This window comes from Carassius gibelio, chromosome B3, assembly GCF_023724105.1.
Source record: "Carassius gibelio isolate Cgi1373 ecotype wild population from Czech Republic chromosome B3, carGib1.2-hapl.c, whole genome shotgun sequence".
Classification (NCBI taxonomy): Eukaryota; Metazoa; Chordata; class Actinopteri; order Cypriniformes; family Cyprinidae; genus Carassius; species Carassius gibelio.
Genome location: NC_068398.1, coordinates 26,419,218 through 26,443,037, shown reverse-complemented (window position 1 = coordinate 26,443,037; position 23,820 = coordinate 26,419,218). Strand labels below are relative to the sequence as shown.

Here is a 23,820-nt window from a genome sequence, read left to right as displayed (position 1 = left end):
ATAACTATGGTTTCTGGACTTGGGGGATAGTGAGTGAGTGGAGTTGAAGGAATATCACAATAGGATGAAAAATACTATGGAAGACAGTGGGTCCAGGAAGTGTTTACCTGAAAAAAACAAATACATACAGAATTGAGGGTGATTAATGACATGCTACTCATTTTTCGTAAAAAAAAAAAAAAAACACATTCCCTGAAATTGGACTTATGAAAGAAAATAAGAAAAAAGTGTTACCAAGCAATCCTGCCTCCCTCCGCTTTATTTACATAAAAAAGTACAGGAGTTGAAGGACAACAGCAGTGCTTTGTGTAATATCTCCATCTGGTGTTTTTCTAGGGTAGCACACTTTTTCACGTGTTGTCAGATTTGTACTTCACACATGATCAGTTTTTCTATGAGATTGTTTTTGTGGCAAGACTAAATATACGTAATTGATATGTTGTATTATAGGTTTCATGCACTGATCTAGATAAGTGGTTTCATGCAATTATTTTTAGATTTGACACACACACACACACACATATTTATAATTTTTTTTTTTATCAGTGAACCTACAGTTGTTCTTAGTTGTTTTATTTAAGATTAGTAAACTGTCCATTTCAAAGTAAGACTGGATTTATACATGTTTACATGTAGTGTCATTAACTTAGTCCATGTTTAGATTGCAGAAAAGTGAGGATAAGAACACACACACACACATCTTTATGTAGACTCCGTGCTGGTTCTTTAATGAGATGACTTCCATTAAAACATGAGTATAAAGCTCAAAACAATCAGTGCAGTTTAGGGTCTGCAGCAACTATTTGACAATAACAACAGCATGAAAACTAAATAAGAGGTGCAATAGTCTTCATCAAACATCTCTGAATATTCCATTATCACTTGTGCTCAATAAATAAACCAATTTAAAATAGGAATATGTTAATATATACCAATAACAAAGACAAATTCAACCATATAACACTGACAACAGCAGCAAACTTTCCTTTCATGAAAATTAAAATCAGCATGAAGCATAAATAAAAAGAATTCAGCTGGTTAAATAAATAGAAGAGACAACATCTACCTTAAGCATAAGGTGTATAAATAATTTTTACTCTACAGGTTTAATTCTGATTAAAATGTTACTTGTGCCAAAGCTGCCATGACAAAGGCACAGATACATATATTTCTCTCTGAATCTGAGCCACGTGTATCATGGTCCAGTCTGATAAATGTAAATGTAAATATATTACAGAACATGTGCTTCTTTGTCACAAAGTCACTCATGGAAATAAATAAATATATGTTAGGAATAAAATTAAAGATAGTCTTTCAACATTATGGCTTGCCAATATTAATGCATATCAACAGACATATTACTGAGGAACATACAGCATGAAATTATGTGAAAGGAATAAAAACTACTGTAACAACAGGAAAGAAAACCCTGGATTGTCATCAACAAGCAACAAATGACCTTTGCATATTGTGGGCTGTAGAGATACAAAGTAAAGAGGCATATGAAAATGAAAACCATAGAAACCAAGAACTCAACACTGAAAAATATGAACCATCAGTGATCGGGAAAGAATGACCTGGGACCTTGTGCACAAAACACTTTAAGTAAAACTATCTGGGTAACTGTGAACACAGACCAGAATTGATGAAAATTTGTTCAGTGCTCTTGAACGAGGTTTATGAGCCAACTTCATTTTCAACAGGGCAAATGTGTGTGTATAAACAGCGTATGTGTGAATTATTGCGTGTGTAGGTGTGTGTGTGTGCGAGAGAGATTACAAAGATGATCTAGCTATGATTATTTTGGCTGTTGATCACGTTTCCGCCTGGAGGGGCAATATGTATCGAGTCCAGGATTGGTCGCAACACCTGACCAAATGGCCTGAGAGAGAAAGAGAGAGCGTAAAGTACTGTGAAAATCACACAGCTCTTCTTACATAAATTTTCAGCATTGGAAGTGTGACAGTTGAAAACGAGAGAACATCACAGTTATACAATCACAAGTGGGTGAATCTCACAAAAACACGATCAAGGTCACATCTCACTACAAAAACAATAGATAAAAAAGTAAGCCTATTTTTAGGACCATTAAATGGATAGTTCATCCAAATATGAAGATTTTGTCATTCACGTTAAATGTTTAAAAAGGTCTCAGTGGCTGTTGTCTATACAATGAGAGTCAGTGGAATGCAATGTTGTTTTGGACCCTTTGACTTTGAATGAACAGTTCAACAAAACAAATTACTATTGCCTGAAAATGTACTTACTTTTCAGCCGTCCAGGATGTAGATGAGTTTGGATGTTTCTTCATCGGAACAGATTTGTAGTAATTTACATCACCCATGGATCCTTTGCAGTGAATGGGTGCCGTCAGAATGAGAGTCCAAACAGCTGATAAAAACATCACCATTATCCACAAGTAATCCACGCCACTCCAGTCCATCAATTAATGTCTTGTGAAACGAAACATTGCATGTTTGTAAGAAGCCAGTTCATCAAGATTTGATGTTTTTAACATCAAACCAGTGCTTCCGGGCTAAAATAGTCCTCTATCAATAATCTTGCTTTCTCCATTAAAAAGTAAATAATAAAAAAAGTCATTTTGTCTGAATCAGGAGAGACATACGCAAAGATCAAGCATTGTTTACAAGCCAAAACCATTCTAAACAAATATGTTGGTGGATTTTGATGTGAGCGAGCAACAGGGGATGGATTTTCCCACTGTTTATTTATTTATTTATTTATTTTTTATATAGATTATGGACTACTATTTTGACCAGAAGTTATAGTTAAAATAACAGTTTTAAAATAACACACAGCTTTTCACTTTCCAAGACATTCATTGATGGACAGGAGCGGTGCGGGTTACTTGTGGATAATGGTGATTTTTTTTATCAACTGTTTGGACTCTCATTCTGACGGCACCCATTCACTGCAGAGGATCCATTGGTGGGCAACTGATGTAAAACTACATTTCTCCAAATCTGTTCTGATGAAGAAACAAGCTCATCTGCATCACCCTGAAGGTGAGTACATCTTCAGTAAAATTTCATTTTTGGATGAATTAGTCCTTTAATTGTATGGATAAAATCATTATATAAAATATTTATCGTTTCACAAAATACAAGTCACCCATGTTAAGAACGACATGAGGGTGTCTCTTTAAGATTTCCCAAATTTTTTATGTACATTTAAGCACTTTCTCCACAAAGTTATATTACCGTAATGCATCAATTTTGTTTTGAGTACCTTTTGACAATAAAGATTAATTTAACACGTTGGATTTTCTTGTGAAACATACTCGAATAACCTTGTTTTATACATAACTTTAAAACAAAAACCTACAGTGCGGATCTCAAGCTATTTATTTATTTTCTGAATGCACTTACTAATTATTTACCTATCAAGTGGGAGTAAAAATAACACTGGAAATCTTCTTGAAATACGTAAGCATGTATGTGAGCAGGTTTATGTTTAGCATACTCACGTGGAGAGCACTTCAGAGGGCAGATCTGTGATATAGGAGGGAATTTTATTGCCAGTGAGAAACTGGGCCACCTCATTAGTGAACGTGTTACAGTTGTGTTCAAACAATCTGTACTTGTCCCCACTGCAGAGAGAGATCGAGACAAGAGATTTCAGAGGCCTACAAAATGCAAGCAAGGCACATCAAGCACATGCTTGTACAGTACAAAAAACTTAGGCCTTAAACCTGAAGAAAGGAACACCTATTTTTATTTGAGTAATAAACAACTATCAAAGATGCACTCACCTATATGTTGTTTCTCCAAGTGAGGACAGATAATCCATAAAGATCTCCTCTGTCACCTCAGTGTTTCCCAGCTCCACCACTGTGTCTGGAGGTCCGAGCATCGTCCCGCCCTGTAAACACTCATACACAGTGTGTGCTACATACTGCCTTTGTGGCCGCTCTAAAATGAATGTACCTCTTAAGGATAATTATTCTGCAAGGCCAATGTGCTAAGATGTTCAAAGCTTCACATGAATGGAAATAAACATGTAAACTCAGGAACAGCACAACATGAAGTACACTGAGTATATTTTGGGGCTGTGCTTTGAAGTGCTTGTCCTATCTAGAGTACTAAGTGTCCTAATGGGTTGAGATTTTACCGGTGGGCAACTAGAGATCCCGGCACCACCATAGAAGAACTCCTCTCCGTAGACCACTACAGATGTGTGCCTGTGTTCACAGGAGCATACAAGAAAACCAGATATTTACATAACTCGAGGTTTAAATATTTAACTTATTTATGCATACAAGGTTTTACCCATCATCTATATTAGGTAGATATTAAATAACAGTAATTCACTTACCAAATCCCATCAAGCTGTTTTCCTGTAAGAAAGAATATGTTTTTAGAAATCACGCAATTATAGAATAAGACATTTTACATATGTTCCCATTACGTGATAATTTATCTTTATATTACTTTATTATTATTATTATTATTAATATATAATATTAGTACTGTTATGATTTGAACCACTCAAATAGTTACAATATGTTACATTTAATGAACCTTGATAAGCATAATGGTTACCTTCAGCACGTGACACGATATATAACAATAAAGAACATCATGTTCTTAAACTGTTTGTTATTTATAAATAATGCTAGATGACTGAAAATACAATATAAACTGGTCTCGATGAATATATGTGTCACTGTTATGTGAATAAAATATTTTGTTGGTAAAAGTGTTTTCGTCGATCAACTGTAATCAGATGCGAATTTACAAATCCTAGTACAGGGACGGCATCTTTTAAATATTCATAAGCAAGCTATTCGCTATTGGATAGTAACGACGCGACGTCAGTATTACGTTTTTAATAAACATGAACTAAGTCGTCGTCATTGAAAGGCTGCCAATCAAACGTTAAATCAGGTCATTAATATTGAGTAGCCAAGATTTCTCATTGGAAGATTGCCAGGGAGTGACGGTACAATAGAAGTAGGCTAATATGAGCTCAACCTTCTTCATGGTAGGATTGGAAATTTCGCGGCCCTCGCCAATATAACGGTAAAGATATACTGCATCACTCACCTAACATTATAGGGCTGAGCTGTCGGGCCATTCCCCTCGACAGATCATAAATGAAGAGCTGCACGCCAAACGTCGAGTCGTGTTGATCCATGTTTGTGATGCTGGAGGCTGACAATAGCCTGTCTGCAGCGATAGGGCAGTAACACGGCCTTAAATTCTTCAAATGAACGCAACAGTCTAAAATCTCAGTTTTTAAATTTCTAAAACACTGTCTCTGTATCGGACTTTTGGAGAATCTATGGCATTAAGAGAGTCCTAGTAAAGAATACATCAAAGATGCTTTGAAGGCTCTGTCCTTCCAAGTCTCCAGTGAAGAAGCGCATTAATTCAGCGGCACAACAGCGCCATCTATCGTATGTGCAAGGGTTTACCTCACGACATTGTAACCTGCATTAAAATGCCCTCGACAACTACAACTGTAATTTCAGTGTGTGTGTGTGTCTTTAAATTGGTTTTAAGTTCACCCTGTCGTCATTTCTTACCGTTCTTCATCCATATTTTTTTGGTTTGCAGCTTGACAGATTTGTAGGCCTGCTGCTCTATTTTTAACTTATAGGCTAACTACTTTTTAAGATGAGCTTCGCCTTTCACTGTTGAAAAGATCTGAGAAGAGATGAATGCCAAAGCATTCACAAGAACTCGGAATAAAAGAGTTTAATAGTGCTTTTTTATTTTTTAATTAGGAGTGCAAAAACATTCAAAATAGGGTGAACACAAAACAACAACAATAAAACAGCAATGCTAGTAACAGTAATGAAAAAATAAGCAGAAAAGACAAATGGGTAATAGTAGAAGTATTTAAATAGTAATAGCATGTATAATAATAATGATAATAATATTTTGTGATGACGCAACAGTAATAACAATAACAGTAGTGATACTAATGCTAAAAGATAGTGATAATATTTTGTGTGGACCGAAATAGTAATATCAATAATAATTATAATAATAATAACATTTATATAAATAATAATAGCAACAATAATAACAGTAATAATAATAACAATAGTAATACTAAATATGGTGATGATGATAATATTTTGTATTGACAGCAATAGTAATATCAATAATAATATAATAACATTAATAACAACAATAATATTCATAACAATATTAATAATAAATGCTAAAGATGGCGATGATAATATTTTGCAATGATGTCAACAGTAATATCAATAATAATAACAGTAATAATAATAATAAAAGGACAATAAAAATAGTAGTAATGAAATAATGACACATAACTAACACATACAACACCTCTCCTAGGTTAAAAAAAGGTAAAAAAAAAAAAAAAAAAAAACATTCCCAAAAAGCTATTAAAAAAACTATCTCCTTTTCTTCTTTAATAACTTTATTTTTAACCGAAAGTTTAAGGGATACCCCACCCAAAAAATGAAAATTTTGTCATTAATCACTTACCCCCATGTCGTTCCAAACACGTAAAAGCTTTGTTCGTCTTCGGAACACAATTTAAGATATTTTGGATGAAAACCAGGAGGCTTGTGACTGTCCCATAGACATCTGTCTTCTCTGTCTCTCTCCACATCACTGTAGCACTATTTTGGCTGACGCAGAAGAGCGTAAGCTGCCTGCATACTGCTCATATTTTCCAAAATGCCACTACGGTGATATGGGGAGAAACAGAGCAGATGAATTGTTGAATGTAGTCATTATTTTTGTTTTCTTCTCATACATTCGCAGTGAAACAAAATGGGGGTAAGTGATTAATGACAAAATTTCCATTTTGGGGTGGAGTATCCCTTTAAGGGAACATTCCATTTTATCATTTTGCAAACATTACGGGAACACATTCTACATATTATTACATTTTAAACATTTAAAAAATGTTAAACGAACATCCAACTAAAATGATTCAGAAAAAAGTTCCGTGAATGATGTAAGGCTATCTGTTTTTTTCTCTAAAATTTTGAGAAAATTATTAAAGAACAAATAAACGTTCTGTTAACATCACTGAAAGAAGGTTTATTCAGAAGTTTGAGAGGAACCAGAATCTCTTCCATCATTATTTGACCCTCTAACTTTAACACTCACTATTATAATTCTTCAAAAAATAAAATAAAAAACTACCTTTCTAATATTTTTGTATTCTATCTATTTTCTTTTCATTCATTATACAATTATAAAAAAGAAATACCTCTAACACTAGCTTGCTCTATTCTTTTTTTATTAATCTTTCTGTTTTTTGTTTCTTTAGCTATATTCTTTAAAAGCCCTTACTACGTGTAGCCTACTGTGTTAACCTAACTGAGACTTGTTATAGCACTTATATATCGTTGCTCTTTTGTTGTTTTTGACTGCTTCCATTGTCCTCATTTGTAAGTCGCTTTGTATAAAAGCGTCTGCTAAATGACTAAATGTAATATAATGTAATGTAATGAACCTTCCCAAAACGTTCCCTGTTAGTTGGGTTTCTGTATATAGGCGATAATATATTTGATTGAGATCTTATTGAGTATTCAAAGGTTGAACAATACTACAGTAAAAATCATTTGTGGGAAACAAACGGTAGCCTACTCTTTCATATAATAATTGATCTTCGTCGTTTTACGCGAAACATTCAAAAAAGAGGAACGTCACATAAAAGACGATATCTAAGGAAAATATTCGGTAGGACACACAACTTTTTTGATTGATAATTTACACTGTATACAGGCAAGAAGGTTAACCCGAATATGAACACAAAAAGACAACGCTAACGGTTTCCCATATTAAAACAAGACCATTATAATCAAAAGTCTTAACGTTGAAGCACAGTAAGCGTCTTTATATTCAGGGTTCATCTGTTTGTCTGCATGCCAGGGCCGCGGGAAGTAATTTTGAACAGGGGGTGCTGTGAATTTTTTTTTTTTTTTTTTTTTTTTTGACAAAAAACCTATGAGCCTATATAGGCCTATTTAAAATACATTTTAAAAATAAATACATTGAGATTTACTACTTTTATTGTCATATACACTTCAGTGCACAGCCAGCCAGGGTCTGAAACGTACAGACATCAGTTCTCAGATATGCGCAATGGGTTATTAATCTGAAGCAGAAGCAGAATCAGAAATAATAGTTTAATAATCGAAAGAAAACTAAATAATTACTTTCATTACAATTTCAGATAGCCTATACATACATGCAACATATTAAGATACAACAAATAATATTACAACAAAATATAATATTAATCAAACTTCACAATAACGCTAAAACAATGCAATCGATTTGGTCAGCTGGCTTGAGTCACTGCAAGTTTATGTCACACGCAACTCTATTAACTCCAAAATCTTTTTACGCACACCACAAGGAAATAATCTCTGACTATTTAAGCAATTTGTTTATTGAACAGTTCTCCACATCCATTACGCAAAGAACACACGCACAGTATAAAGCTTTCATCTCCAACCTTTTTACACAAACCACAAGGAAATAATCTCCGACTATTTAAACTTTATTTTAACATTTCTCCACAATAATTACGCAAGGAACACACGAACGAAATAATACTCTCCATCTCCATCCCCACCACCTTACAAAAATACTATAATAGTGTACTACTTACAATTGCTTGGCTAGTCAAAGCTGATCCCACACTTGTTGCCAAAAAAATAAATGTTACAAGCGCGGCAGCACCATGCTCTTACCTGAGCTACATGCAGGCGGGGTGCCCTGGACTGGTTACAGGTGTCCAAATGTCGAGGTGCGCTGTATTATATAAAGATGGATGTATTCTGCATGGAACGAGCGGGAAACCTCGTTACTCGGCGACCAAACCTGCCTGCCTGACGTCGACAACGTAACTTCCGAACCCGTGTTGATTAGGCCTCAAAATATGAAATTAAAATCCAAAATATACGTAATAGCCTACGTGTTTCAAAATCATTTTCTAAAATATTCATAAGGAATTTATAAATTGTGCAAAATATTTTTATAGGCCTACATTTTTTTTTATCTCCCTCTCGTCACTAGCACCCCCACTTCCCGCGGCCATGCTGCATGCTGTACCTATATATCGTCAACTAAGAAGCCTATACTGAATTTGGGTTTTCGATATTTCTTATAATACCTAAGCCACGTTAAGCGTTTTCTTAATAATGATTTTTAAGGCAAACACTTAACTTTAGACATTGCGTTATATCTGCTTGCCTGTATGTAACGTAACATGTCAGCCTACTGATTTCAGTCCTCCTTTCACGGTGTTTGTGCATTAATTAAACCTTCTCACGTTATCTGCGCTGATTGTGCGTGAAAATCAGCGGAATTGTGTCGAAATGATTTAAATTTGGTAAGTACATCGAATAAAGCAAACCCATGATCAAAGCAACGCGAGTGTGGGAGGTGTTTAGAACTGTAAATGAGAGGCGCTGGAATTCTCTGGAAATCTGCGGAACTTTCTGTGGAATTCTGTTGGCGCATATTCCGGGAAGTACTAACTATGAGTGCTTTTGGGCGCATTTCTCGGAAAACACTATTAAAGTACTTTGATTATGTTCTAGGTGTATGTGCATGTGTAGATCACGTTACTATATACAGGGCTTTACATCATAGCATCTGCAATGACCCGATGTTCTCGTGTATCTCAAAAGTGACTCATCGTACTAATACGTCTTTATCGCTCAGAGAGAGACCACCTTTTCCCGTCTTTCATTTCCATTTCTTGGCAAAAACAGTCGCGCTCCTTCCTCAGTGCGCGCGAACTCTCGTGGTGAATCGTGCTCGGTGCAGCGCTAAAGGGACGAATGGAGTTTGGCAAGCCATTTTAACATTCTTTCATTAAAACTAACTGGTATCTATTCTACTTATTTTTTGTTGCAAGTTAAAATAATAGCTTATGTAGGCTAAGTCGTTCTTGTCAAAAAGTTTAAATGTACTATAGTACTTCATTGTCTTGCTAGTTACTGAAATTGTCCCGAAAAAAAAAAAACTGTTCTAATTTATTCAACATGTATTTCTTCTTCTGGTTTTCTTTAATGCCAATCTGTGGTTCTGGTTATTTTGTTAATGTTTTCATTTTTAGTTGAACTCTAAAGTGTCCTCGAGTCAAAACAGCCACTGACAGTTGAAACAGATGTACACTCTACCCCAGGCTTTTTTTTATTCTTTTCAGTGAGCAGCTCTTAGTGATTTGCTGCATTTCTTTGGTGAAATACATGTTTGTGTATGTTTTATTTAATCTATAAAATCGGTATTGTGATATAAATTATCTTATTTTATGCATAGCTAGATACAGTCATCTAAACTAGTCCCGCATAAATCTTTTCACATGGTGAAAACGTCTGATATTGAGCTTAAAAGAAATGTTTTCATTTATGAATGAATGAATGAATGATGCATTTATATAGCACTATTATGTACTGCTGTACACCCAAAGCACTTTACAACACTGTGGGGGGAGTGGGGTGGGGGTCTCTCCTCAACCACCACCAGTGTTCAGCATCCACCTGGATGATGCGACCACAGCCACAGGACTACGGTGCCAGTGTGCTCACCACACACCAGCTACAGGCGGAGACGAGAGAGTCATAGAGCCATTCAAGTGGATGGGGTTTATCATGATAGACAAGGGCATGAGAGGTCCTTTTTATTTAAAAAAAATGTACTTAACCTTAACTTATGGGTCTACTCAGTTTTATTTATCATGGTACCAGATGTAGTTACTTAGATCTACTTTTTTTTTCTTTTTTCTTTTTTAATCTACTCAGTTCCTATGGTATATTACACCTGACTTCATTACTTTAAAAGTAATGTACTCAGTATTTTGAGTATTACTCAGTAAAGTGGAAAATAGTAGAATTATTAGTCTATACACCAGTTGTTGTAACTAACTATACTAGTAAACATTTAAAGTGGATCAAAGTTGTCCTAAAACCAAAATGCTTTCTTGTTTTAGGACAACTTTAACTTTTTTGATCCACTTCAAATGTTGACAACTGTAGGATTTTTTTAATTAAACAATTAATTATCCTCAACTCTATACATTAAAACTAGCGAATAACTAATATCCACCTAATAACAACTGCAATATTACTGGTAACTAGACAAATATAATGTTATACAAAGAACACTAAAAAGGAGACTAGCCACTATTAGACTACTAACTAGTAAATCAAAAATGTAACAATAATAGACTCTTTAAAAGAATACATGTAAACACGGCTTGCCATAGACGGAGAAGTGGGTGAGCGCGAGCGCGTAGAGCGTGCACGCGCCAAGCCAAGCCAGTGCGTGCATGTGTCGCAGACTTTAAAACTCAGAGAGAGCTGAAACAGCGGCGGACCGGAGAGAGCTCCAAGAGTAGCCTACTGGTGGCTTTAAATCCTAAATAAATCAATCAAAAAACACTCTACGTGTGTAAGCAGAATAGTTAAGCGGCATTTTATCACCTGAAGAGGAAGATCTGGAGAGATAAGAAAACTGTTTGCTGCACTGGATGATCTCATGAACATGGAGCTGTCATCAATTGGAGAGCAAGTGTTTGCTGTGGAGTCAATAACGAAGAAGAGAATCAGAAAGGTAAGGACGTTGCTGGTACTGACTATAAAATGCACTTTGGTCAGTTGCTTTGATGCAGTTTATTTTATCACACTGTTTACTTTCTGTTTTGAAATGATTATTGCCTCCGAAGTCCGCACAGTTTTCTTATGTTGCCAGTTCAGGAATGACTCACGAGTGAATAACACCTAAGCTTGCGTAACGTTTCGGAAGTTTCTCGTTGCACCGCTCCTCGTGTGCAAAAACCCTGCGGTAACTTGTATGTTATTGTCTGAAGTTTGGGAATTTTTCTAGGGTCTGACCCTTACATCGCGAGCGCTAGAGATGGAGGGGGTGTGTGTAGAGAACAGCGCGTGTCATCATCATCGCCATCGATGCGCGTTTCGCTCGGAAAGGCTATTCGCACGCGCGCAGGGTCAAGGATGATGCGTGTAACATCCGCGCAGTTGTCAAAATAATCGGACCAGCTAAGACCAACGGCAGAATAAATAAGAATAAAGATGTTTGGATAGCGATTAATAAAATGGGTCATGTTTATTAATAGAACACCCACGAGCAAGTATCTCTTTTGGTAGGTGTTTGTTTTATTTATTTATTATGTTGCCTGTGGTATACAGCCAGATATACAGTAATAGCAAGTGGTGATGATGATGACTAACGCTGCATGTGCACGCGGGTTTCGTTTCATATGCTCGAGCACGAGGGGGAGGGGGGACCTTCGCAGCTCCACACGTTGCACAAAACGAGTTGTTTACGCGTTTCCATGGCCCCACCTATTTCCATCCCATGAATGTTCCCGAAACTTGCAGTTTTTTTTTTTTAATGGAACTCGCGAGCTCACCCCTTTTAGACTTGACGCGCCGTAACATTCTCGAACGTAGAATCGAGAATAGCGAACGTAACGCTAACGCATAATCTTTGATGTCAAAATACTACTGAGCACTGACATCTTAAAGAGACAGGCATGCTTCTTCAAAATCTGTGGGAAGTTTTGTATCAGGGGTTTGTTGTGGATAGAATGGTGATGTATGTCTCCCTCTCAACTTTAAAACTGAAAGTGACTTTTTATTACTTTCTCTTTCTCTTTCTCATTTCAGGGAAACGTGGAATATCTGCTAAAGTGGCAAGGATGGCCACCTAAGTAAGTTCTCATGTAAGACTGCAAAAACAGTAATTTTATCAAAGACCAAATACAACCTACAAAGAGGACATGATATGTGGGTGAATCCTACAAAAGCATGCCAAGGTCGCGTTTCACCAGCCCCCATAATGTTTTACATCAAATTATTATTTTCACTCATGTCATGTATTTTATGGCTGAATCTCACAAAACTTATTAAGATTTATTTAATGCAAGGTTTTTTTTTTTTTTTTTTTAATTGGTCTAAGGCATAACATGAAATACTGTCATTATATATATGTATATATATATATATATATATATATATATATATATATATATATATATCTATATATATATATATATATATATATACACACACATGAAATATGATGAAATATGGTATATTCTTAACAGGTTTTCACAAAATTCACCAAAAGAGAAGACAATATGATGGTCTGTTAAAATATATAGTAACGTGATATAAAAAAAAAAAGGGGGGGGGGGGGGGCAAAAATGACTGTAAATTGTAAAATTAAATTCAGGGGCAAAAAAAAAATGATCTGAGTTTGAAACTCTTTTAGCCATGTGCTGCTCCAATGATCTGGGACTGTCTGTGTGACTGTCAGGTACAGCACCTGGGAACCAGAGGACAACATATTGGACCCTCGTCTTGTCCTTGCCTATGAAGAAAAGTAAGTCGCACTCTGGGAAACTTTGGTAACCAGTGTTGGGGAAAGTTACTTTTAAAAGTAATGCATTGCAATATTGCGTTACTCCCCCCAAAAAGTAACTAATTACGTTACTTAGTTACTTTTTATGGAAAGTAATGCATTACTTTCGCGTTACTATTTAAATATGAGACGGGATTGATTGTTTTTAATAAGAAGTTCTATTTATAGTAAGTGTAAAAGCCCTTTCACACCAAAATGTGTTATGAATAAACCTCAGTCTAAAGGTCTGTAAAGGAAAGTCGATTCACATCCGTACAGTAGAAAATGGAGAAGGTTCAACTCTTCAGCAAAAAAAAAAAAAAAAAAAAAAAAAAAAACACAATTAAGCACAATTGTTACTATATCTAAAGTCATTTTTGCTTATTAGTATCGTTGATCTGGATCATCATTTTATTTATCACTGGCTCTGCACCCATTTACCTAAATTTACTTCAGACTTATGTGCCCTCTAGAAGCTTGCATTCTGCAAGTGAACGTCGCTTGATTGTGCCATCCCAAAGAAGGACAAAGTCACTTTTACGGACTTTTAAATTACCGTATTTTTCAGACTATAAGTCACACCTAAGCATAAGTCGCATCAGTCCAAAACTACGTCATGACGAGGAAAAAAACATATATAAGTCGCACTGGACTATAAGTCGCATTCATTTACAACCAAGAACCAAGAGAAAACATTACCGTGTACAGCCGCTGTCTATGCTGCTCAGTGGTAGACTACAGGAGCATTGAGCAGCATAGAGCGCCCGTTCACGGCTCTAGACGGTAATGTTTTCTCTTGGTTCATGTCAAATACATTTTTATAAATAAGTCGCACCTGACTATAAGTCGCAGGACTAGACAAACTATGAATAAAAGGGCGAATTATAGTCTGGAAAATACGGTAAATGTTCCCTCCTGGTGGAATGACCTCCCCAACTCAACCCGAGCAGCTCTAAGAATCGGCTTAAAACACATTTCTTCCATCTTTATTTTACCCTCTAAACTGAGCACTCTCTATTCTAATTCTATTCTTAAAAAAAAGCTTTCTAATCTTTTTGTATTCTGTCTGTTTTCTTTTCATTTATTATACAATTAACAAAAGCACAAAAGAAAGACCTCTAACACTAGCTTGCTCTGTTCTTTTATTTATTATATTATAGCACTTGTATATCATTGCTCTTTTGGGATGAATTAATGCAATTTCACATTTAGTCTAGAATTACCTCATGTTCACACAGTGCACACACTGCCTCTGTACTTCCGATTTCTCCCATTATGGGGACAGGAGACTTGTCAGTCAACAAATGGGAAAACACTTTTGAAAAAGTAACTCTGATATTTTCTTGTAAATGAAAAAAGTAATGCGTTACTTTACTAGTTACTTGAAAAAAGTAATCTGATAACGTAACTCGTGTTACTTGTAATGCGTTACCCCCAACACTGTTGGTTACTGATGGGGAGATGAATAGGCTGGAGGCAATGGGATGATCTTTCCTTTCCATTTCTCTCCCTTTTTACAGAGAGGAGAAGGAAAGAGCTCTGGCTTATAAGAGGAAAGGCTTGAGACCCCGTCAAGTTATTCTGCGGGTATGAGTTATCTCTTCACTGTTTTGAATTTTTTATTTGTATTTTTTACTGTAATGCACAAACTCTGCATTATTTTGCCTAAGACAGTATTTGAAGCTTCATCCAACTGTTGTGTCCTGTGTATGCAGCTTCTGTAACAAAAGGTACCTAGGCCAAAGATTTTATATCGATTCATAGATCATATATCCAACAATCTGATACACATAATAAAATAGATCTGATGGACTAAAATGTCCCAGGATCTGAAATTAGCATCTACAGGGTACCTTACTTGACTTTCTGACATGGTTCAGAACAGTTCTCTGTAAGTGCATCAATGGAGCAATCTAGATTGCAAGATAATGTACCGCAGAAGTTTTTAAGAAACTTCAGTATTTCAGAAAGCGCAATCTAACTTAGCCGGTATATGCAACATCTGATAAGCACTGCATAATCTCAATTTACCAACAGAATCTCTACCCAATGGACCTGCGAAGTAAACATAAGGTTTCAGATAAATCCACCCCGAGAATCCGCCTGTCACTCACCCGCTCCATGGGGACAGAAATAGACCAGAATGGGCGGCGCTGCCAGCGCTTAGAGAAACGCAAGAACAGACGGTACAGGTCCAAACTCATGAATGACATCAAACGATTCCAGCAACCAAGAAGACATCCACTTCTTCTAAAAGACTCAGAGAAAGAATGGGATGGAGATGAGGAAGATGAGCAGAAGAGAAAGGTGAAGAAGATGAGAGCAAACGAAGAAAACACACCAGAAGTGCACCAGGACATTCCAAGTGGTAGGTGTTGTGTGGCATCAATGCAAAAACTGTTGCTAAGATACACTGCGAAGAACATATTCAGGGGTCATGAAGGCCATTCTGAAAAATCGTGCCAGATATTTCTGAATCACAGTGTCAACTGGCCAACACGTGTTTAATGTGATTGAGAAATACTCAGCTGTGAATATTCACCCAAAAATGACAATGTCATTTAAAACATACTTTGTCTTTGCGAAACGCTAAAAGTAGTTTTGTTTTAGTTACTCTATTTCTTACAATGAAAGTGAATGACCATCAAAGATAAAAAACTGGACCAAAAACGCACCATAAATGCATCCCACAAGAAATTTTGCCAAAAATATAAAGTCTTCTAGAGCCATTTCACATTTTGTGTGAGGAATGACTCATTTAAAATGTCGAAAATCTATTGAACTCTCCATTATAGCATTCAAATCTCATTCAAATGCATTAAAGCCATTTTCAGATCTTTAGTTGTCATGTTTGATGTCAGTGATGTTGAACATTGGTTCTTATGTCTTGTGATTGATCGCCATTGAAGTGAAATCTAATGTGATGTGAGATTTTCAGAGCTTTGTTTCCCAAAATCATCATAAGCCTAAGTAGATGGAGACCACTGGTGCCAATGGTTTCTACAATCTACTTGGGCTTACGATGTGTTTGGGAAACACATCCCAAGTTGATTTGCTTGTCATTTTATAAAATACATTTCACAAAGTAGTCCGTACGACTCATGCAATTCCAGTTCTTTGAAGTTAGACAGTAGGAACGAAGTGATATTTATAGTTATTCACCAAAATCTTCCTTTCTGCTGTAGCTTTCCAAAGACCCTTTTGCATTCGAGTACATTCAAACTTGCTTTCGGTGAAGATTATTGATGCTAAATGTTTTTTGACATAACTTAAAGCAAAGTAGTTCATATGTGTCTTGAACAAATTTAAGGTCACTAAATGACTTTCTGTTTCAGCTGAAAAATATCATTGAAAGTTCTGTCGTTTTCCATCAGGTCAAGAGATGTCGGAGGGGTACAACTCTTCGGCAGAACATGAAGCTGTAATCACCATTGAGGAAACTGAGAACTGCTCTTCCATTTTTGACCACGCCGAGAAGCCAAGCAAGGATACAGGTCCAGTTTTAGGAGCAACAGTATACAGTACAATCACCAACACACAAGAGAAAGAGCCAGTCACAAACAGTGCAGGGGGTGAAGACTCTGTACGGGTATCACACGACACAACAAACACTGACCAATCACTACACAACAGCACCAAGTCAGGAGCCAAGCAAGGTGTGTTTGACCAAGTCAAAGAACAGAACAGACCTTCGGTTATCGAGGTACATTCGAGCGTTAAATGTAGACAGGATGAGGTAAGTGAAAGGGGCAAGCTAGACAGTACAGGGGCCAAAGAAATGGAAGGGATGGATGCTGTTGTTACAGCAGACTGCACATTATTACAGGTCCCAGTTGACCAATCACAGACTCCCTCCACCACCACAGTGCATCCTGGGAAAGTCATTGTGACTCAGGTGACAATAAATTCCTTGACCGTCACCTTCAAAGAAGCCATGAGTGCAGAAGGCTTTTTTAATGGCTATGGGCTTTAGGTGTAAGTTGACAAAGGAACCCAGGAATATACCATAGATTTATGTACCAAGTAAATAATACAGTTTGCAGTAGTGAAGCAGATATTGCCTAAATAAGGTAAAGATATTCACAAGGTATTTGTTTTCTTCAGTTTGTCCTTGTGTCAATATGTGGTTAAATAACTGTTGAAGGACGACATTTCTGATTATACTCAGTGATGCTGTATACGAAGACTTTAAGCATGTAATGAAGTGAATCTCTGTGTCTGTACCACTACTTTACCATCAGCAGCAGTCATTGACAATTACTTGACAAAGTCATTGACATAACAAAGAGAAACTGTTTTTCAGTTCCGACTTGAAGACAAAACTACTGTTCCGTCGCCTCTTTTGTCCTGTAACCAAACCGGTGGGAAAAGGAAAGGCCACCTGTCTTTGTTCCCATATCTGCACCTGAGCTGTCTTCACTTCGGAGGCCTTTGTGCATTTTTAAAGAGACAGTATTGGTTTACATTCACAGCTGCTGCACCGGATGCTTTCGTAGGGGTAGATCCTGTTCATCTGAACACGTGCTTTAGGTGTGCTTTTAGCATGGCAGAAATCAAAGCCAGGCCTATATTACATGTATTGGTCATTGTGATAACTGAACATGGCTTGTCAGCTCTGTTGTTGCACTCACATGTGACAACTACACTTTTTTTGCTTGTATTTACAGCAAATAAATGGAAAAATAAAGTTGTGGGTGATTTTAATTAATTTCTGTGCATAAGGCAATTTGTGCATAAGATTCAAATATATACTGATATATATATATATATATATATATATATATATATATATATATAGATAGATAGATAGATAGATAGATAGATAGATAGTTGCAATTATGAGATATGAAGTTACAACTGTTGCAACTGGAGAATTGCAATTACAAGATATAGTCACAATTATGAGACAGGAAGCTGCTTTTTGTTCCTGTGAGGAAGCTTCTAAAACTAAAACTTCTAACTAATCCTTATTACATGCTCTGAAATACTCAAACAGCTAAAGTATTGTCAGCCAATCATTGTCACAAAAACCCAGGAGGAGAATCTGAAGTTGATATTCTCTATAGTCAGTGGAACCAAGTAAATTTTGTAAAATACTAGTCACAAATTATAAAACATCATAGATCAATGGAGCACAAGGTCATATTTGATGGCCCTAAAACAGATACTTAAAGAAAAAAAAGAAAAAGTTAAATAATGAAAATGAATCGGAATTAGACGCATGTTCATGAGAGTACCACGACACATGTGTGTGGTGGTGGTGAAGCAGGAGCCGAGGCTCTTGATGTAGAACCCGGATGCACTGCGGCTTGTTCGTAAAGAGAGGAATGTACACGTATGAATCATGGTACTCTCATGAACGCACATTGAATTCTGACATGAAGAAATTAAATAATGTCTTTATTTTTGTTTTCCATCACATAAAAAGTATTCTCGTAGTTGCATAACATTAAGGTTAAACCACTGATGGCACATGGACTATTATGATGTCCTTACTACCTTTCTGGGCCTTAACCATGGCTTGTACCCTTGCAGTCTAAGGAGGGTCAAGAGAACTCTCAGATTTCATCAAAAAAAATCTTAATTTGTGTTCTGAAGATGAATGAAAGTCTTAGAGATTTGGAAAGACAGCAGTAATTAATGACAATTTTCATTTGTGGGTGAATTAACCCATTAACCACTCAGGGAAAGACACTAAAACCACACTTTTACCAGGGAATCTCTACAGTTCCTTTTTATCACCTCTAGGTTGATTTGCAGGAGCAGCAGTTTCTTCAGCATTGGTCTGAACATCAACCGGCAATGACAGCTGGCTGATGAGTCAACTATGACCAGCCTAACAGCTCTTATTAACACATTTAAACAAACAAACCCAAATCCAAGAACACTGCCATTCTGCCAGAAGAAAGTGTATCTTTTTGAGTAGAATAAAGAAATAAAAGATCAAAGCAGAAAGGCAAATGGTAAAAAAAATTCCAATCTTTAAATTGTCCTCAAAAACACATGACCAATAAATAAATTTTGTTATATTCATTTTATTAAAAAAAAAAAAAAGTCCACAGTTTGTGTTTCCTTTGTACAGTACAAAATATTCAAATAAAACTCCCAAAGTTCAGAGCAAAGAAAATTCTGGAAGTGGAGGAAAAGTAGGTGTGGTACTGAAGGAGGATGAAAACAGTAAAATCAGTGGCTCGTCTCTCCTGCATTGTTTCACTGCTCCATACAGTTCATATGTGAAACACTGCTCAATATGATATTAGCGAGAGCAGAACAATTCCGGCACCACATCCAAATACATACACACACAAATACACACAAAACGTTCATCCAACCAGTACAGACACCTCCACTACCCAGTAAGTCTTATAAGGAGTGCACAAACATTCTGAGGGTGGGTGTGTGCATCTACAAACTTATCCTGTTGCAATAGAAGTGATGTCCAATGGAATTTCCAATATGGCATGAAATGAGATCCATTGGGCAGCAGAACGCACACCAAACCCGATCCCCCAACACTGTAATTTATATTATACTCAATAACCTAAATCTCCATCTTAAGGAAAGGAATAGCTCCCCATTTTAATAGGTATTAACAAAAATATATTCTATCTGAACTGTAGCAGTCTCTGGGAACACACATGAACAAAATCCATCATGACAACAAATGAAAAAGCTAGAATAAATAAAATGCAAAACTCAACATTTACAAGGAAGATATGCATGATGTTCCAATAATTATAATAATATAGGCATCACAACGTTTGAAATGTTCCATATGACTCTGTAAAACACATAACAGAGACTGGTACATGGTGGAACAATATATAAAAAAAGTTCTTAATCATTTGCGCTTTAATTTTATACCACTTTTAAAATCTTAAAAAATATCTCTTGGAAAAGGAAACGTACTCCCCAGGACCTGACGTTGAAAATATTACTTGTGGTTTGTTCTGAGGCTGAGAAACAATCCTCTCTATGTACACAACTGGCAAAATAAAAAGAAAGAAAACAACCCCTCTACTTATTTGCTATCTCTCTAGGTGGGTCCATTTTCAAAGAATTTATGATGAAAAACACTAAACTCATCCTTGTAGTATAAAAAAAAAATCTAACACTGTCTCTGGTGAGGTTTTGTGAATTCTGTAATAACTATAGGTCTAAAGGGTTATTCATATTAATGGCAAGGTCCTGGCCACTAGGGGGCAGCATATCATTAGCTCCAGGTCCATGGAGTCCTGCCAAGTTACTGAGTTGAGACAGCATGGCGTTCTGATCTGCACCAAATCCACTTGGGTCCTTAGAGTTGTGCTGTGGCTGTTGGGGAGGAGGAGGAGGTGGAGCCATGCCTGAATGATGCTGCTGAAGGTGGTTGGGATGCGGAGAACCTGTTTGGGTCTGAGGAGAGATGTGGTGAGGCGAGGGGTGTGGTTGCTGGCGCGGGGATGGACTTGAGTGAGGTGGCTGGGACTGGGGTCGCGGGGAGGGCTGTGGGGAACAGACCTGGTTGAGCTGTTGGCCCTGCAAGTGGGGCGATTGAGACATCTGATGCTGCTGCGGGCTCATGGGATTGTTCTGCTGTGCTGGTGAGGTGCCACTGAGATGTTGCTGCTGTTGAAGCATACGTTGATGCAAGGCCTGTTGCAATAATGCCTGTGATGTTTGTAGACCGGGACCTCCTTGTGTGGGCTGTGGACCTCCTCCATGCCCCACATCAGAACCTTGCGATGCTGCATTCTGCTGCTGTTGCATCTGTAGCTGGTGTTGTGGCGAGTGAGACATCTGATGCTGCTGCGGGCTCATGGGGTTGTTCTGCTGTGCCGGTGAGGTGCCACTGAGATGTTGCTGCTGTTGAAGCATACGTTGATGCAAGGCCTGTTGCAATAATGCCTGTGATGTTTGTAGACCAGGACCTCCTTGTGTGGGCTGTGGACCTCCTCCGTGCCCCACATCAGGACCTTGCGATGCCGCTTTATGCTGCTGTTGCATCTGTAGCTGGTGTTGCTGTGCAAGCCTCTGTTGCAAGGCAGCTGCAGCTTGCTGTTGCGCAGGGTTGCCTGGAAAATTCTGCTGCTGGCCAGGTTGCACACCTTGTAGCTGTTGACCACCTGGCCGTACTGGCATGTTACCCTGCTGACTCATGTAAACTTGTTGCTGTTGGAATGCTGCGTGATTACTCATTTGGTGCTGTTGCTGCTGCTGCTGTTGTTGCTGTTGCTGCTGCTGTTGTTGTTGTTGTTGCTGCTGCTGCTGAAACTGTAGTTGCTGTTGTCTTCTCATGACCAGATCTCTAAACTGTGGATTCATGTTGGCCATGTTTGGAACCCCCTGACCCTGAATTCCTTGCTGCTGTTGTTGCTGTTGTTGCTGCTGCTGCAGTTGCTGCTGCTGCTGCTGTAATATCGGTCGCTGTTGCATTTGCTGCTGCTGTTGCAGCTGCTGCTGCTGCTGCAGTTGCTGCTGCTGCTGTAATATTGGTCGCTGTTGCATTTGCTGCTGCTGTTGCATTTGCTGCTGCTGTTGGAGCTGCGGAAGTTGAGTTTGCATGTTAACACCCTGTCCAAGGTGCATGCCAGGCTGGGACACCCCAGTATTGACACCCACTGGCTGGCCTCCCATAGGTCCTGGCCCACCCTGTGGTAAAGCAGGGCCACCTGTACCTCCTTTATACTTGTGAACCCGCTGCTTGATAAATGCTGCCATTAGTTGTGGGTTAGACCGAAGAATATTAAGGACTTGCTGCTGCTGTAGAGGAGAGCTTGGAGATCGCAGAGTCTGCAACAGATCCTGCAGGGCTCCCTGAGGCAGATTGCCAGCTGCTGCCCCACTTGCTATGCCACTCTGTAGACCAGCCTGCACTATACTCATCAAGGCGTTTCGATTCAGCATTTGGGATGCTTGCTGTTGTTGCATTTGTTGCTGCTGCTGCTGCTGCGGAGGGGGCTGCATTGCAACCATTCCCGGTTGAGCCATCATGGCAGGCCTATGCTGGGCTGGCATAACCTGCCCTGGCCACTGTTGCTGCTGAGGCTGAAGTGGTGGGTTCATTCTCGGCTGCTGTAGATGCATTTGTGGTGGAATTTGGCCTTGCACAACTGACTGTTGGGGTTGCTGCTGCTGCATGGGCCCAGCTCCAACCATAATTCCCTGAGATCCTTGCTGCTGCTCCATCTGCACTCTGTTAGCTGATGCTTGTGCCTGCGAGGCTATTCCTTGTTGCCCTACCATGCCAATCCCAGGGTGGGCTACTCCCATCTGTCCCTGTGGCTGCTGATGGTGCTGCGGCATCATGCCAGCTTGTGCAGCCTGCCTTTGTAGCATCTGAACCTGTGCCATCTTTCGCTGTGCATCTGCCACTTGCTGGATCTTCATGGCTATCTCCACAGCTGCAGGCGGAGGACCTGAAGGTTGCTGTTGCTGGGACATGGGTGTTGTGCCTGGATTGTTGGGGAGTTGAGGAGGAGTTGCAGGACCAAGGCTTGGCTTACCCTGTGACTGTGGATTTGGGGAAGGACCTGTGGAATGGGGACCATATTGATTGTGTGGATGTGATAGTTGTCCCACAGGTTGTTGAGGAACCATTTGTTGCTGTGGTGAGGCCATCATCCCACCTGCACCTGGCATCTGCTGAAACTGGTGGTGGACAGGATGCTGAGGAGGCTGCTGGGGAGCTCCAGATGGGACTCCACCCACACCAGGTTGGGGCAGAGAAGTAAGGTTGGGTGTCAGCTGAGTGGGTGTCTGAGGGGTTGCAGGTTGCGTACCGACCGAAGTAGGTGTGCTAGGACCTGTGGCCCCATTATTGCCGGGGGATGGAAGACCTCCAGGAGGCCCACCGCCACATGGTGGTGGCTGCCCTACTCGCTGCATGGTGGCCATACGTCTACGCAGCATTTGCGCTTGTTGAAGCCGGTGCTGCAGCTGCTGCTGACGAAGCTTGTGCTTGATGTTGAGACAGAAGGGCACAGGACACTTGTTTTCCTGGCAGTGCTTAGCATGATAGCAACATAGTGCAATTAGTTGCTTGCAGATGGGACAGCCACCATTAGTCTTCCGTTTGCAGCCCTTGGTATGTTGCACTACTCTCTTCATCTTCTGGCAAGATGGCAAAGAGCAATTAGCATTGCGACACTGGCATGCATGCACCAGTGACTGAATGCAGCGTTGGATGCTTAGACGACGCGAGTCGCCAGGGTTCTGAGTGGAGGCTGCAGCTTGGTTGTTGCTCTCGTCATCAAGACCAAGTCCAAGTTTATCCATCTTGTGCTCATGGCCCTTAGTGTTGTAGCAAGTTATGCAGAGATCATAATCCTACAAAAGAGAGAGAGAGAGAGAGAGAGAGAAGGGTTGAAAAAGTTGCTCAGTGTTTTTATCTAAAAAACATGCATCACAGCATTTTTAGAAACCCTCTTCAAAGACATACCAA

The 23,820-nt window shown here is 38.6% G+C and overlaps 3 protein-coding genes across 23 annotated transcripts in view; 1 reads left to right on the top strand and 2 right to left on the bottom strand.

The window, feature by feature from the left end:
- Positions 1–701: 701 nt before the first annotated feature.
- Positions 702–5,402, bottom strand: desi1a (desumoylating isopeptidase 1a). The gene is made up of 6 exons (XM_052549884.1): positions 5,067–5,402; positions 4,336–4,357; positions 4,132–4,201; positions 3,773–3,882; positions 3,488–3,610; positions 702–1,882 (listed from the first exon to the last, which is right to left on the bottom strand). The coding sequence occupies exons 1-6, from the start codon at positions 5,155–5,157 to the stop codon at positions 1,789–1,791; spliced, it is 510 nt and encodes a 169-aa protein (XP_052405844.1). The 5' UTR covers positions 5,158–5,402; the 3' UTR covers positions 702–1,788.
- Positions 5,403–11,276: 5,874 nt separating this feature from the next.
- LOC127953740 (chromobox protein homolog 8) lies at positions 11,277–18,084 on the top strand. The gene is made up of 6 exons (XM_052553017.1): positions 11,277–11,585; positions 12,662–12,705; positions 13,314–13,379; positions 14,918–14,984; positions 15,435–15,765; positions 16,772–18,084. Exons 1-6 carry the CDS (start codon positions 11,511–11,513, stop codon positions 17,368–17,370), a joined length of 1,182 nt encoding a protein of 393 aa, XP_052408977.1. The 5' UTR covers positions 11,277–11,510; the 3' UTR covers positions 17,371–18,084.
- A 1,328-nt stretch (positions 18,085–19,412) lies between these two features.
- The window catches only part of ep300b (E1A binding protein p300 b), a 39,216-nt gene continuing 34,808 nt past the window's right edge, over positions 19,413–23,820 (bottom strand). For 20 of the 21 annotated variants that reach the window (XM_052549784.1, XM_052549789.1, XM_052549790.1 and 17 more), the window contains exon 30: positions 19,413–23,705. In XM_052549784.1, coding sequence (XP_052405744.1) covers positions 20,547–23,705 — 3,159 coding nt within the window. In that variant the 3' untranslated portion in view covers positions 19,413–20,546. The remainder of the gene's footprint in view (positions 23,706–23,820) is intronic. The other variant, XM_052549804.1, reaches the window with a different exon arrangement.